The sequence below is a fragment of the Camelus bactrianus genome, chromosome 3 (assembly GCF_048773025.1).
Source record: "Camelus bactrianus isolate YW-2024 breed Bactrian camel chromosome 3, ASM4877302v1, whole genome shotgun sequence".
Taxonomy (NCBI): Eukaryota; Metazoa; Chordata; class Mammalia; order Artiodactyla; family Camelidae; genus Camelus; species Camelus bactrianus.
This window is the reverse complement of record NC_133541.1, coordinates 65751351-65768447: the sequence shown is the minus strand read 5'-3', so window position 1 is coordinate 65768447 and position 17097 is coordinate 65751351. Positions and strand designations below refer to the sequence as shown.

The 17097-nt window shown below is 38.6% G+C and overlaps 1 protein-coding gene across 14 annotated transcripts in view; it reads left to right on the top strand.

Annotated features, from left to right (window-relative positions):
• The window catches only part of MCTP1 (multiple C2 and transmembrane domain containing 1), a 483190-nt gene extending 466324 nt beyond the window's left edge, over positions 1-16866 (top strand). For all 14 annotated transcript variants that reach the window (XM_074360364.1, XM_074360366.1, XM_074360368.1 and 11 more), the window contains 3 exons: positions 804-913; positions 12307-12404; positions 14849-16866. In XM_074360364.1, coding sequence (XP_074216465.1) covers positions 804-913; positions 12307-12404; positions 14849-14920 — 280 coding nt within the window. In that variant the 3' untranslated portion in view covers positions 14921-16866. The remainder of the gene's footprint in view (positions 1-803; positions 914-12306; positions 12405-14848) is intronic.
• Positions 16867-17097: the final 231 nt, after the last annotated feature.

Below are 17097 nucleotides of genomic sequence, written 5' to 3'. Positions count from 1 at the left end.
AGTTCCTTGCATTATACAGCATGAACTTTGTTTATCTATCTCTATATTAATCAATCAGTCAACCAATCAGTATCTGCAAATCTCTAACTCCCAATTTATTATCCCTCCCTAGGCCCCTCCCTCCCAGTAACCACAAGTTTGTTCTCTGAGAGTCTTTCTGTTTTGCAAATAAGTTTGTCTTTTTTTTTTTAGATTTCAAATATGAGTGATATCATATGGTATTTTATTTCTTTATTATGTATGTATTTCTGGGAGAAACCTAGTTCCATTTGAAACATAGCTGAAGTGAGAAGTAATTATTCCTCTGAGGGTCTCTGCAGTTCTGAGTTACACAATAGTGTAAGCTTTAGGTCCACGGACAATTGCTGGCAACATTTTTTTTCCAGTGTGGGGAATTCTGTATGACAGTTCATAGAAGAAAGAATGGTAGGGCCAAGGGCATTCTCCTCTATGAAAATTTGGAGAAAACAAGATTGAGTACTAGTTTTAGAAGTAGAAAAAGATTTTTAAACCATGGGAGTCACACAAGTAGTGCAAGACTATGGATCCTGAAGTCACCTGGGACAATCTGGAGGGGTTGGTGGCATCACCCTTTACCCAGGCCCTGTGTTCATGGAGCTGAGCCAATTATGACTCACCTGTGTCGTCTTATAGCCTATGACAACTGGCATCTCTTCCAGAGAGAATTTCAGTCTTTACTAGATCCTTAGTCCAGATTTTTAATCAGAATCACATTTATTTTAATCTTTGTTTGAAAAAAGTATGAAGTGCTCAGATTGCTGATGTGTTAATTTCTCATTCAGCACTTTCAACTGGACTGTCCCATTCTTAAGCTGGCTGGCCATTGTAGCCCTCTGTGCGTTCACAGTCATCCTGTACTTCATTCCACTGAGATACATTGTCCTTGTCTGGGGTAAGTAAAGCCTTTTTTTTAACTGTCATAACTGCTAAGAACAAACTATTTTCAAGGGATGAGTTATACTGTCAGTAGTTTCCTATATTTATGGTCGTGAAGCTACTCCATGATGAAAAGAGACAGGTCAGTTAAAAATCACAACAGTACAAAGATTTAGGTCTACCTGCAAAATGCATTTTTCTTATCTGGCACCATAGGCTTCATCATACTATAAACATGTAGTTGTACAGATTCTTCATATATCAAAGTGTAGCTTTGTCTAGATATCACTCTGATTTATTTTCGCCACTTACACGTAAACAGAGACATTTCGATCCATATGGTGCATTTAGGACAATATGCTTTTCTGCTGCGGTACTTTATCTTGTGGAAGTGTCCGTAAACATGGTACTATATACGGCTGCCTGTTTAAAAGGTCACCTTTAGGAAGCAGGAAAAAGGTCCTTGGCATTGGTAGGGTGCTTGGGAACAAAAAACCCTGCTTTATGTGTACTAAACAAGAATGCTACTGCAAAAAACTTATCACTTTAAAGGTGATATTCTGGGGTCCTAAAGTGAAACGCAGTCACGCTGCATGCTAAGTTCCTATGTACCTAGACTCCATTTAGGTGGTACTTTCAACATTCTTCATTGTTTGGATCTTTTTTACCCCTTAATCTGACAAAATTCTTCATTTGGAAAACTCAGCTTTCAGCCTCCAAGGTCGACTAACATACAGCTACGTTAATTATATATAAACATGACTGGGTGGAAGTAGAGTTCTCTACTTGCCCCTGGCCTGCGTACACCTAAGATTTCTAGACTTACACAGATTGCAAAGAACAAAGATGGGTCTTAACTTCAAAAAACATGTGCTTACACTGAAAGCAAAAAGATGAAAAGGAATGTTTCGTTCTTTTCACGTCTTTTAAAAAAATATGCTGGAATAAAATGAAAAGGGGTCTGATGTCTGCAAGCCCTCCAGTTTTAAAACTGTTATCTCCCTATTGTTTTTGGCTTATCTTGTCATCTCTTGAGCAAGTCCTCTTGTTCCTTATCATCACTATCACTACCTTTACACCTTGGGTAGGGAGTGGAGGGTGAAGGAAAGGGTGATTATGTTTTCCTGCCTTAATTTCTATACTTTAAAGAAACAGTTTCAACTAAGACAGCACTTTGACTATACAAGGGAAGAGGCATTTCTTGTGTCCCTATTGTATGTTCAAGCCATCATCTTTCATTCCTTCCTCTGATATTTAAAACAGATGCTGTTTTATTGAAGGAATTAGGGTAGGGCCTTAGGTGTGGCAGTTTATTGCCTCTAACCTACGGTCAGACCTGCCATCTCAGTTGTGTTGGGTGGGGGACCTCTGGTTTCGTTTCCCCGGTTCTCAGAAACTGGAGCCCGTGGCAGACATCTGGCTTTGTAACCTACAGTGGCCTCACTGGCAAGCTATCTTTAAAGTAATTTTCAGAGAATGTGTTTGGGTCTCTTGTTTCATCAAATAAAATAAAACAAAGAACAGTATTCCTTTAGTGGTAGGTGATTGCTGAAATATTAAACAGAAATTTAAGACATGGGTCTCACATGGGGAGACAGGGACCAAAATCATAATTGCAGAAGTTTATTCTGCTGAACTCCCTGAAGAATAGCCAAGATACTGTAGTTTATGACCCAGTTTTTACCAGTCTGCTGACTTCATATAAAGCTGTTTATATATTTTTTATGTGAATAGGCTTGGTAATTTATTAAGTATAATATAAATGTAAAACAGTACTTATCCCACTGAAATTCTACATTATACCATAGAACATGTAGAATAGGTACTTGTAGTTTTCTACATTATTTTGACATTTCTACCTCATTGAATTTTTTGTTTTTTCATATAATAGCTCCAAATGCCTCTGTATTTGCCCTTCATCCACGTTTGCTCTTCAGGTAGTGCAGAGGACTGACTGTTGAATAATTTAAATATGGGTAGCTATGGCTCATCTTTCATGGTCCTTGGCCATTCTAATCCAAGAAGTGATCCAAGTAAGTCAGTCACAGCAGAAACTTTTGTAAGCATTAAATTTAAATTTCTTATAATTTGAAAGAAAATTGGTTTCTAAAAAATCTAACTTCCAGAGATGTAGAAATGGAATTTTTTTTTCTTGTGATGAGAACTTTTAAGATCTACTCTTAGCAACTTTCAAATGTGCAATACAGTATAGTCACCATGCTATACATTATAGCTCCATGACTTACTTTATAACTTGGAATTTGTAACTTTTGACTCCCTCACCCACCTCCCACCCTCTGCCTCTGGTAACTACCAATCTTTTCTCTGTATCTATGAACTTAGGTTTTTGTAGTTTGTGTTTTAAGATTCCACATATAAGTGAAATCATACTCTTACTTCACTTAGCATAATGAATGCCCTTGAGGTCAATCCATGTTATTGCAAATGGCAAGATCTCAACTTTTTATGGCTGAATAATATTCCATTGTGTGTATATCTATCTCACAGCTTCTTTATCAGTTACCCATCAGTGGACACTTAGATTGTTTCCATGTCTTGGCTATTATAAATAATGCTGAAAGAACATGGGGGTGCACATATGTTTTTGAGTTAGTGTTCTAGTTTTCTTTGGATAAATACCCAGTAGTGAAATTACAAGGTCATAATGGTAGTTCTATTTTTAATTTTTTAAGGAACCATCATACTTTTTTCCTTGGTAGTTGCACCAATTTACATTTCTGCCAGCAGTGGACAAGGATTCCCCTTTCTCCACATCATCACCAACATTTGTTATTTGTAGACTTTTTGATGACAGCCATTCTGCCAGGTGTGAGGTGATATCTCATTGTGGTCTTGATTTGCATTTTCCTGATTAGTGATATTGAGTATCTTTTCACATACCCGTTGGCCATCTGTCTTCCTTGAAAAAATGTCTATTCAGATCTTCTGCCCATTTTTTAATTGGATTGTAGTTTTTTGCTATTGAGTTGTATGTTTTTTAAAAATATATTTTGGATATTAGCCCTTTATCAGATATGGTTTGTGAATATTTTCGCCCATTCTGTAGGTTGCCTTTTCATTTTGTTGGTTTCCTTTGCTGTGTGGAAGCTTTTTAGTTTGATACAGTCTCACTTATTTATTTTTACCTTTGTTGCCTTTCTGTTTAGAATCAGATCCAAAAAAATCATAGCCAAAACTATGATTTAAGGAGCTTTCCACCTATTTACATTTAGCGCAATTCTTGATCGGTATGTACTTGCTGCCATTTTGTTAACTGTTTTCTGGCTGTTTTGTAGTTCTTCTCTGTTCCTCTCTTGCTTTCTGGTACCATAAGGCTTATGTGTAATGACTTAAGTTTGAATGCACTTGAAAGCTCTAGGTTTTTAACTCTATTCCCCCATGTTTTATGTTTTGCCACATTTTACATCTTTTAATGTTGTGTATCTCTTAAGTAATGATTGTAGTTATAGTTATTTGTCCTGTATTTGTTGTTTAATCGTCATACTAGCTTTATAAATGATTAATCCACTACCTTTACTGTATTTATGTTTACTAGTGACATTTATACTTTCATGTGTTTTCTAGCTACTTCTAGCATCCTTTCTTTTTGGCTTAAAGTTCCTTTAATGTTTACTGGAAGGCCAGTTTAGTGATGATGAACTCCTTTAGCTTTTGTGCACCAGTTCTGAAAACTAACTTAGCCCAACAGAGTATTCTTGTTTGGAAGTTTTTTTCCTTTTAGCACTTTGCAGACCAAAGAGGCGTGGCAAGAATACCTTCAAAGTTTCTGCTGAAAAATCTGCTCATAGCCTTTTAGGGATTTCCTTGTATATAACAAGTTGTGTTTCTCTTGATGCTTTTAAGATTTCTTCCTTGTTCTTTTCATATTTTAATTATATGTCTTGGTGTGGGTCTCTGAGTTTCTCTTATTTGGAACTCTCTGGGCTTCTTGGATCTGGATGTGTTTCCTTCCTCAGATTAGGAAATTTTTCAGCCATTATTTCTTCAAATAAGTTTTCTGCCCCCTTTCTCTCACCTTCTCCTCCTGGGAGAAATGTTAATATGCATTTTGCTTAAATCTCTGTGTTGGTTTCTGGTCCTTCTCCTAGTCTTGAAGTAGTGGTCTTGTGTAGGAGATGAACCTTTTCATTCAACTTTGCCCTAGCTCTTAGTTGTCTCTCAAACAAACCTTTGTGACTGGCCAAGCAGCCTATTTTATTTTGAGGGTGTGCCAAGACTTGTCACTGTGCCAAACAGGAGGATCTTAGCTGGCACTTAGATTCAGGCTAATTGAACGTCAGCCCCTTAGGCAGCAGCTTTCGAAGTATGCCAATATATATAGCCCTGTGGGACTGCAAGTGTAAGTCCTGCTGGCCACCAGAGCCAGGTGATCTGGAGGTGTCCCCTGGGTGACAGTCCCAAAAATCAGGGCTCTGGATGAGTGTACAGTCTCCATTCTGGGAGGTACTGGTGAGCTTTGTTTTTCTTTTCTTTTCTTTTCATTTTCCCTTTTATTAGGTAGAATTGTTACAGTTTGCACATACACGATATACTGCACGGTTTTAAAATTTTACATGTATGTACTGTTCATTGTTTCTAAGAATGTTTAGAGCTTTAGCTTTTTAAACTTACATAGTTATCAAAAGAATAAAGCCAACCACAAAAATAAGAATTAATTCAAAAAGATACACACACCCTGCTATTAACAGCAACATTATAATTGCCAAGATACGGAAGCATCCTAAGTGCACATCAATAGATGAACAGATAAAGAAGATGCAGCATATACATGTACTGGCATACAACTCACCCATAAGGAAAGATATTTATCTTTATGGCCATTTGCGGCCCTTTGTTCACTTTTTTTTCTTTTCGCTTCAAAAACCAGAATTTAAAACTGGCATAAACGTTTCCATTGTATCAAAAACAACAAAATACCTAGAAATAAACTTAACCAAGGCAGTTACCTGAAAACTGTAAAACATTGATGAAAGAAATTGAAGATGATACAAAGTAATGGAAGGAGATCCTGTGCTCCTGGATTAGAAGAGTCAACATTAACAAAATGGCAGTACCGCCCAAAGCATCTACAAGATCCAATGCAACCCCTGTCAAAATACTCACATTTTTCACAGAACTAGAACAAACAATTCCAAAATTTATATGGAACCATAAAAGACCCCGAACTGCCAAAGCAGTCTTTTGTAGGCCATTTTTTTCCTCTTCTTTTTGTTTTCTTTTCTTGTGATTTGATGACTAGAGAAGTTCCTTTAACATTTGTTGTAAAGCTAGTTGGGTGGTGCTGAATTCTTTTAGCCTTTGTTTATCTGTGAAGTGTTTTGATTTCTCCATCAAATCTGAATGAGAGCCTTGCTGGATAGAGTATTCTTGCTTTTAAGTTTTTCCCTTTCATCACTTTAAGTACGTCATGGCACTCCCTTCTGCCCTGTAGAGTTTCTGCTGAAAAATCAGCTGATGACCTTATGGGAGTTTCTTTGTATGTTATTTGTTGCTTTTCTCTTGCTAATTTTAATATTTTCTCCTTATCCTTAGTTTTTGTCAATTTGATTACTATGTGCCACATCGTGTTCCTCTTTGGGCTGATCCTGTGTGGAACTCTGTGCTTCCTAGACTTCGGTGACTGTTTCCTTTCCCAAGTTGAGGAAGTTTTCAGTTATTATGGCTCCAAAATTTTTCTCAGGTCCTCTCTCTCTTCTCTTTCTGGAACCCCTATAATGCAAATATTAGTGTGCTTCATGTTGTCCCAGAGTTCTGTTAAACTATCCTCATTTCTTTTGTTTCTTTTTTCTGTTCTGCAGTAGTGATTTCAACTAATCTATCTTTTAGCTCATTGATCTATTCTGCCTCATATCTAGTCTAGTCTTGGTTTCTTCTAGTGTGTTATTCTCTTCTGTGATATTAATTCTTCATCTCTGGGTATTCTTTATATTTTCCAACTGTTTGCTAAAAACTGCTCTGTGCATCTATACTCCTCTTGAGTTCTCTGAACATCTTCGCCCTCATTACTTTAAACTCTCAAATAAAATGCCTATCTCCTCATCACTTATTTCTTCTGGAATTTTATCTTGTGTCTTGGCCTGGGAGATATTCCTCTGCTGCCTCATATTGTCTATCTTTGTATTTTTAGGTAGGTTAGTTAACATTTCTCAACCTTGGAGAGGTGGCCCTCTGTGGAAGATGTCCTATGTGTCCCAGCAGTACACTCTTCTCTTGTCACCCAAGGGCCAGGGTCCAACTGGTCCCAGGGTAGAGTCTGGCCTGCGTTTGTGGATTCCTTCCACAGGCTTTAGGATTGGTTTTTTTTTTTTTTTCTGATATCTGCCCCCTGGTGGATGAGGCTGGACTAGAGGATTATGCAGGTTTCCTAGCAGTGCCTGCCCACTGCTGGGTGCAACTTGGTTTTGGACCTCTGGTGGGTAGGGTCATGTCTAGAGGCGTTTATGGCTCAGGAATTCTGCTGACAGGTGGGGCTGTGTTCCCACCCAGTATGTTGTTTTGGCCTGAGGCTTCCCTACAGGCTGCTGGGTGGGGCTAGGTGTTGGTGCTAATGATCCAATCAAGATAGCCTCCCGGAAAGCTCATGTAGATTAACACTTCTGGAATGTCTGCCACCAGCTTTTATGTCCCCTGGGTGAGCCACAGCCACCCCTATGTCCCCAGGAGACCTTCCAAAACCAGCAGGCAGGTCTGGCCCAGGTTCCTATGAAATCACTATCTCTGCCCTTGGACCCGGCACATGCGAGATTCTGTGTATGCTTCCCAAGAGAGTGAAGGCTGTTTTCCCTAGTCCTTGTGGGGCTCCTGGAGCTAAGCCCCACTGGCCTTCAAAACCAGATGTCTTGGGGTTTCTTCCTCCTCCCAATGCCAGGACCCCGGGTTGGGGGAGCCTGATGTGGGGCTCAGAACTCTCACTCCTGTGGAAGGGCCTCTGTAAGGATCACCCACCCACAGGGTACGAGGCCCAATTATATCACAAGCACGCCCCTCCTACCGTCCTGCTGAGGTTCCCTCTTTATGTTTCCAGTTGAAGATCTGTTTTGCTAGGTTCCAGTCTTTTTTTTTTTTTCTGATGGATGTTTAGCAGTCAGTTGTGGTTTCACTGTAGTCAGGAGGAGAGGCCAGGTCATGGTCCTACTACTCCACCTTCTTGACTGGAAATCCTGGTGAGCTGTGTTGAGGCAGAGGAGGAGTGTAAAGATGGCAGCCCCTGGTCTATGCAACTCCATAGGCCCCTAGACGTATGCCAAACCTGAAAGCTGCCCCTCGGGCCAAAGCTCCAGGACAAGATAATAGACCTTCTTTATAGAAAGGTCAAGGGTGTGTTTCAGTCTCCTGTTTGTGCAGTGCCCTGGGGGTGGTAGCTTGCCAAGGGTTGGCTCTTGTTATAGTTCTGTGGGACCCAGGAACACAGCTCCCTTGACCTCCAGAGTCAGGACCTCCACCCCAGGTGGCAGCTGCAAAAACTGGGGCACCAGACATGTGTAAGAGTGCCCCTCTGAGGTGTCTGGAAAGGTTTACAGTGTTCTAAGTGTTTTTAATTAGAAGCGTACCCCTCAGGCTGCAGACGTGATAAGCTTGTAGACCTCTTTCACAGAAAAACTGAGCTCCTCAGTCTGTTACTTCTTGTGCCTTGAGGATGGTAGCTGTTTAAGAATGTTTTCTCCATTGGTTACAGTCCTGTGGGTCCTGCAAACATACGCACCTCTGGCCACCAGAACCAGGCAATGTAGAGCTATCTCCTGGCAGCACCTGCAAAAATAGGGGCACCAGACAAGAGTATAAGCTCCTTTCTGGGAGATAACGCTAAGCTGGAGCAAGGCAGGGAGAGAATGTAAAGACAGCATCCATCAGCCTCTGTTGGCCTCTGTTCCCTGAGAGCACTTCTGTCGGCCCCTATAAATGTATCAGACCAGAATCCTGTCCTTCAGGCCAAAACTCCTGGACAAGGAAACAGGCCTCTTTCTTGGAGAGACTGGAGGTTTGTTTCAGTCTGCTGTCTGCCCGGTGCCCCGGGTGGGCGGGGGGCGGGGGTCCTGCCAAGAACTCTCTGAATGTTACAGTTCCATGGGTCCCAGGAACACAAGTTTCCTGGCCTCCAGAGCCAACCAGTCAAGAAGTGTCCCCTGAGTGGCAGTCACAAAAACCAGGACACCAGACCTGTGTAAAAGCTACCCCCCCAGGAGATACTGGTCCTTTGGTGCACAGTAGAGGGGGAATGCAGAAATGGGGCCCACCAGCTTCTATCCCTAGAGAGTAACCCTAGCACATCCCCTACCTCTCTGGCCGACACTTTAAGACTAGTAAATGCATTTCCTTCACATAAAAAGTTTTCGAACAGCTGCTTCTGTGTTGGGCTCTGGGGCAAGCCCTTTAAGAGCCATTCTCGGTTTACTGTAGACTTTGGGGTCTCAGGATGCAAGTCTGTTGATTTCCAAAGCCAGATACATGTCTTGGGAGCTCATCTCTCAGGTGCAGGTCTTAAAAGCCAAGGTGCCTTATGTGGGGTACAAACTCTTTGCTCTTCAGGAGGAAGCTCTGGGTTTGTGAGTTCCTTCCTGACGGTGGGAAGCTGTGCTGGACGTGAGGTTTATGCCCAGACTGTATCTCAGCTTCTCCTATCCACTTTGATTTAGCCTTTTTTCTTGTTTGCCCCATGTGAAGGAGACGCTCAGCTAGTTTTCAGGCCTTTTGGTCTTTTCTTTTAAACTGGAAATTGATCCATATGTAGCTGTAGAGTCAGTGTGTCTCTGGGAAGAGGTGCGTTCAGGATCTTCCTATGTCACCATCCTGAGCTGCCTCATAGATGCAAAACCCCAGGCACCAGCTGTGTATAGAAGCTCCCCTCAGGGAGATACTGGTGCTCTGGAGCAGACAGAGGACGAGCATGAAAATGGCACCAACTGGCTGGAGAGAGAAATGGGGAAAGATGGTGCTTGCCAGGGAAAGAAAAGAAAAAAAAAGATGTTACTGTCACAGGAGAGGCCCTTGAATATGTGTCAAATCAGATGCTTTCCCCTCATGACAATGTTCAGAGACAAGCAACTGATCCTTTCCCACACGGAGTCCAATCAACCCTGGATCAAGTGTGCTCGTGCTGGGCCCTGGGGTGGGAGAGGCCAGCATACAAGTTGGTTTTCAAAGCTAGATGTTTTGAGACAAATACACTAATGGAACAGAATTGAGAGCCCAGAAATAAACCTATGCACATACATGGTCAACTAATATTTGACAAGAGAGCCAAGAATACTCAATGAGAAAAGACAGTCTTTTCAATAAATAGTGCTGGAAAAACTGGATATTGACATGTAAAAGAATGGTTGGTGTAAGATAAGGGTAAAGTTTCAATCACAAAAACTAACTTGAAATGGATCATAAGACCTGAAACTATGAAACTTCTAGAAGAAAACATTTTTAAAAAGACTTCTTGACATGAGTCTTAGTAATGATTTTTTGGAAGTCACACCTAAAGCATAACCAACAAAAAATTTTAAAAACAAACAAGTTGGACTGTATCAAACCAAAAGGCTTCTGCACAGCAAAAGAAACCAAAGTAAAAAGACAACCTACAGAATGGGAAAACACATTTGCATACCATATATCTGACCAGAGGCTAATATCTAAAATATATAACAAACTCATACAACTCAGTAGCAAAAAAAAAAAAAAAAAAAAATCCAATATTAAAAATGGGCAAAGGACCTGAACAGAGATTTTTCCAAAGAATATATATGAATAACCAACAGGTCCAAGAAAAGATGCTTAATATCACTAGGCACTAGAGAAATGCAAATTAAAACCACAATGAGATAGCACCTCATGCTTGTCAGAATGGCCATCATCGAAAAGACAACAGGTAACAAATGCTGGTATGGATGTAGAGAAAACGGAACCCTGGTAAACTGGTGGTGAGAACGTAAATTGGCATAGCCACTAAAGAAAACAGTATGGCGATGCCTTAAAAAAATAAATATTAGAACTACCATATGATTCAGCAATTACACCCTCTGGGAATATATTCAAGGGCAACAAAAAGACTAATCCAAAAAGATATCTGCACTGTCATGTACATAGCATTATTTACAATAACCAAGACATGGAAACAATCTAAGTGTCCATTGATGAATAAATGGATAAAGAAGTGGTATACAATGAAAGATTATGCAGCCATAAAAAACAAGGAAATACTGCCATTTGTGACAACATGAAAGGATCCTGAAGGCATTATGCTAAGTGACGTAAGTCAGAGAAAGACAAATACTGTATGATTTCACTTACATGTGCAATGGGAAAAATAAAACGAAAAATAAAATCTCCCCAAAACCCAAACATCGTATTCATAGAAAAAGAGAAAGAGAAAAATTTATTTCTTATTTTAAAATCTGTATGTGATGATAGATATTAACTAATCCTACTGTGGTAATCTTTCACTATTACATATACATCAAACCATCATGCCGTACACCTTAAACTTACACAGTGATGTATGTCAATTATTTTTTGAAACTAGAAAGAAAAAAGCTGGTTTTGGGGGCTCATCTGTCATGTCAGGTGCTGTTCTTAAAAGTTGGAGATGTCTGATAGAGGTCCAAACCCTCACTCCTCAGAGAGACGGTCCTCCTGATTGTGGGCTGCCAGGCTAGGCTGGGGTTTATGGTGGGACTGTGTCCCTGCCTCTCCTACCTGCTTTGATGTGGGCCTTCTACTCGTTCGCTGGTGTATAGTCACTAACCAGTTTTTAGGTTTTTTTTCTCAGACGTTAGTTGTTCCTTACATGGCTGTAGATCCAGTGTGTCAATGGGAAGAGATGAGTTCAGGATCTTTACATGTCTCCATCTTCAAAGCTGTTTTTTGGTTTTTTTTTTAAGCTGGTGGTAAACCCTTTTAAATTTCAGGTCATTTTGGGAAAAAGACAAAAAACAACACCCAGGTCATACATTTTCTAAACATTTAGTTTACATTATAGCAGTATCTCCCCACCAGAAAAAAAAAAAGTATCTTTTGGGAAGTCAGCTTTCTTGTCTTAAAAACACTATCAATCCAAAATACAGGGAGACAAGTTTCATCATAGATGGAACACTAAAGCAAAGCTAAGTACTGTAACACTGAGAGGAAAAGCAAGTTAGGGTCATTTCTCATTCTTGCCAGGTGCCTTTTATTTCCCAAAAGAAATGTTGGGAAGAAGCCACTGAAGTACCAAGAGAAAAAGAGCAGCCACTGAGTTTAGAAGGCGGGAAGGAAAGGAGGGAGAAAACAGTTTACTGGTTCAGTAAAGGCTAAAGTCACGGCAGCTTAATCTAGATTGTCAAATCACAACAATTTTGCCAGAAATGTGTTTTCTAACTCCAAGCTTTGGAGATTTCAATACTGTTTGATCTATCACTTTTTCAGGCATCAATAAATTTACAAAAAAGCTTCGGAGTCCGTATGCAATTGATAACAATGAACTACTTGACTTCCTTTCCAGAGTCCCTTCAGATGTGCAAGTGGTAAGTAGGTTTCACTACTGTTACTACAGGCATGCCTCGTTTCATTGCGCTTTGCTGTACTGTGCTTCACAGATATTTCATTTTTCACAAATTGAAGGTTTTCGGCAACCCTGCCTTGAGCCAAGTCTATTGGTACCATTATTTAACCACTATTTGCTCTCACTCTGTGTCTCTGTGTCACATTTTGGTAATTCTTGAAACATTTCAAACTTTTTCATTATTACAGTTGGTATGGTGGTCTACAATCATTGATCTTTGATGTTACTATTGTAAAAAGATTAAGACTTGCTGAAGGCTCAGAAGATGGTTATTAGCATTTTTTAGCAATAAAGTACTTTTTAATTAAGGTATGTATTGCTTTTTTAGACATAATGCTATTGCACACTTAATAGACTACAGTATACCATAAACAGACCTTTTATATGCACTGGGAAACCAAAACATTCATGAGACTTGTTTTATTGTGATATTTGCTTTATTGTGGTGGTCTGGAAACGAAACTGCAATATCTCCAAGGTATGCCTGTATCATTTTAATATAGCATGGCATTGCATTTTAACTTTTATTTAATTTTGAAGGTTTTGGAAGAGCCAGGTAAAGTTAATAAAGCCTGTAGCATATTTTGCTATTAAGGAATTTAGTCTAGTTGGGGTGTTACTGGAGAAGAACTTGTAGGGAAGATTGGAGCGGAAGGGTATGGCTCTGTGGTAGAGTACATACCTAGTATGCACAAGGTCCTGGGGTCAATCCCCACTACCTCCAATAAAAAATAAATAGACCTAATTACCTCCCTGCCCCCCCCCCAAATTTAGAAAAATTAAAAAAAAAAATTAGTTATCACCTCACACCAATCAGAATGGCCATCATTAAGAAGTCTACAAATAATAAATGCTGGAGAGGGTGTGCAGAAAGGGGAGCCCTCCTACACTATTGGTGGGAATGTAAATTGTTGCAGCTGCTTTGGAGGACAGTTATTTCTTAAAAAACTAAAAATAAACTTACCATATGATCCAGCAATCCCACTCCTAGGCATATATCCTGAGGGAACTCTAATTTGAAAAGACACATGCACCCCAATGTCCACAGAAGCACCATTTATAATAGCCATGACATGGAAACAGCCTAACGTCCATTGATAGATGATTGGATAAAGAAGTTGTGGTATATATGCAATGGAATACTATTCAGCCATAAACAAAGAATAAAAATAATGCCATCTGCAGCAACTTGGACGGATCTGGAGATCATCATTCTAAGTGAAGTAAGCCAGAAAGAGAAAAAATAATACCATATGATATCACTTATATGTGGAATCTAAAAAAAGACACAAATGAACTTATTTACAAAACAGACTCACAGACACAGAATAAACTTAGTTATCAGGGTGTAAAGGTGGGGTGGGAAGGGGTAGGCAGAGTTCACAGTTGCATATGCTAGCTATATATAAAATAAACAAGTTTATACTGTATAGTGCAAGGGAACTACATTCAATATCTTGTAGTAACCTATGAAAAGAATATGAAAACAAATACATGTATGTACATGTATGTATATGTATGACTGAAACATTATGCTGTGCACCAGAAATTGACAACATTTTAAAGTGACTATACTTAAATTAAAAAAAAAATGCAAAAAAAAAAAAAAAAAAAAAAAAAACTTGTAGAGATGATCAGGGAATGAGAAGGGTTGTATAAGAAACCTACCAGGGTGTCAAGGAGATAATCCTTCTTCAAGGAAGGTTCAGCTGGAGTTTGTGAAGGGAAGTCACCATTACCTGAGGGGAAGTAGGATGATGAAAAGCAAAGTATGCCAGCAGACATTTGAGAGAAACACTTCTTTGAATAATCTGCATGAATTAAGTGAATTTTAAAGATGTATTTTTGGAGAACAAACTGATTTCTAAAGACTGAAGGCACATCTCAATCCTTTGAGGTTAATGAATGCCCACTGATCGTTAAGTATTTTCAGAGTAAAATGAGAATTTTTAAAAATTTATTTTTAATCAAACTTGAAGCTGAGTTGCAGCAATATCTTTTTCCTTTGTTTCAGTTGAGTTTTTGATTTGGTATCAGACATGAGAGTGGGCTGGATGGAGATGAAGCCTATAGTAAACAAGCACACAATAAATTGCAAAGAACCATTATTTGGTCCTTCAAAATAGATGACAATGGTTCTGCTTTTTATGTAATGCATATATGGGCAGTGGAGCCCCCAGCCTGTTACCAAAGTTCACATCAGGGATCTCATGTAGTTTCTGGCAGGATTTCCCTTGACTCTCACTCTATCATTCTATTGTATTCTGCATCCCAGCTGCAGATCTCATACAGTTTCCAGAGCGAGCACTTTTTTCCCCCTCAAGCAGTCTCTCATTCCTTTGCTTTTCCTTCCTTTGCCAGAAAGTGGCCACCTGACCAGTCCTTCTCTGAACATTGTTTAAACAGGTGCAATACCAGGAACTGAAACCAGATCCTTCTCATAGCCCATGTAAAAGGAAGAAAAACAATCTTGGCTAGCCAGCTCCCAGCACTGAGGAGACCAGCATCTGTTTGGGAAGATAAAAGAAAAAGCCTTCAGCCTCAGCAGCATTTCCTTTCTTTCTGTTTTTTATTTATTTTACCTTTTTATCATGATTGAGAGAATTTGTAAATAGTGTACAAAGGCATATGTCTTTGAAAATATACTTCCACTGTACAGAACCAATTTGATAAAGGTTTAGCTACTGCTGTGTAAAAGCCTTGTTAACTGCGGGTGATACTATAACACACGGAACAACAAATGTAAGAATGGTAACATTGGGAGATACACACTTCTCTAATTACAGGTGGAAGGACTAGAACATTAGATTAAATGTTCAGCTGCGTTCTGATTTAATCTACATAAAATGGAAATGTCAATTCGATTTTAAAGTTTTTTTTTTAATGTGACTATTTTTTATTCTAAAATAATCCATTACAGTTTTCTATGTTTTATACATTTCAGAAGGGAGGGGGGAATCCCACAACCTGAATAATGGAGCAGATGCATTTCAACTTAACATACATTCAGATCCTGACATTCATTCCTGTGCAAATTATTTATATATGACTAGGCTGATTTTAAGCTCATGAGTGAAGGCGTTAATATTCACCTCAAGAGAATCTTCCACACTCTAAAATCATATAAAGAAAATTTCCAAGCCTTCTATCATTCCATCTAAAACCTTAAAATCTCTACAGAACTACACAAAAATACTGCCAGGTTTATAAATGATTGCCTATATGAATTTTTATACCTACCACTATTAATTTGTAGCAAATTAGCAACCTAGTTTAGTTGTCAAAAATATTAGCAAATTAAATCTGTTTTGCTTTTGGTGTCAGATTATGCCTCTGTGCATCTAAAAACATTTAATATTCAACTGTTCTCAGAAAAAAGTATCTGCTTTCTCATTAGGTTACTGAAGTGCTTTAATGTATATTATGATTTTTGTTACTAGTGTGAATTTAACGTAGAGGCGAATGCAGTGTGCTAAGTGATATACCAGTGTTTCATTACATTCATTTAAAGAAAAACTATTATTCTTGAAAATATGAATGCATGAAAACCTATTTTGTAAAATAAACTGCTTATGGGGAGGGGGAGTTTGCCTTTAAAAAGTTTCACTACTTACCATAGAATCTATACTTAAAAATTGCATTCCCTAGACTCTTATGGTAGTTTTTATACCTAACTTCCTGGTATAATCAAGGGAGTATGCCTCTAGAGAGAGAAATAATTTGCTAAGAATATCTTACTTCTCTGACTTGGTAGGGGATAAAGCTTGGTTGAAATTGCTGCAGACAATGTTTTGCACTACTTTATTGATAATAGACTAGGAAAGGGTGAAGTTGGGGTTATGCTGGAAAAATGTAGAAACGCTAGAAGAAATATTTATTTCACTCTAACGGAAGATTCTTTAAAAATAAATTTAAATTTAATCTCAAAGTTGATTTTTTAAAGTATTTTTATTTTAAAGCTATGTTGTTAAATACTATTTCTTATAGAACTATTTTGATCTGTTTATACACTATGCTTGAAAGAATGTCGATTAAATTCCCTTTCTACAGAAAGGCTTAGACCTCAATATGCTCTATTTAGCACATCATGTTTATAATGACATGCTTATATCTGCATACTATCATTGTTTGTTGCTAAGCATATACTCCATGGGGTTGTTGTTACTATAGAAAGTTTACTGATGGAATAATTGTTTGAAATAACTTTTGATTATACCCTGGATGAGATTTATGTTCCATGCTGACAGTGTCTTACTCAAATGTCTACAAGCCTGATATTCTAACACCTCAGATGTACCTAGTGGATATAACCATTAACAGATGACTAATTTCTGTTTGTTTCATTCTATCAAATTTCAGATGTTTAGTTCAGTGGTAATGTTGACTATTCACTGCATTAAATAAATAAATAAAATAATCTTTTCTAAGTATAATGAATTCTTTCTTCCTTCCTTCCTTTTTTTTTTTTTTTTTTGCTGGTTGAGAGAGGAATGATGGAATATTGTGTGCATATTCTTATCTAAATGACACTTCACTGAAAGAAACCCAGGTTTGGTATGGAAAGGCTTTCCCAGAAATCTTGACCATTCTTGTATAAAACCCAATACTTTTGGAGGGGTGAGTAGCCAGTGAAGCTGACAGAGAAGTAAGACCGA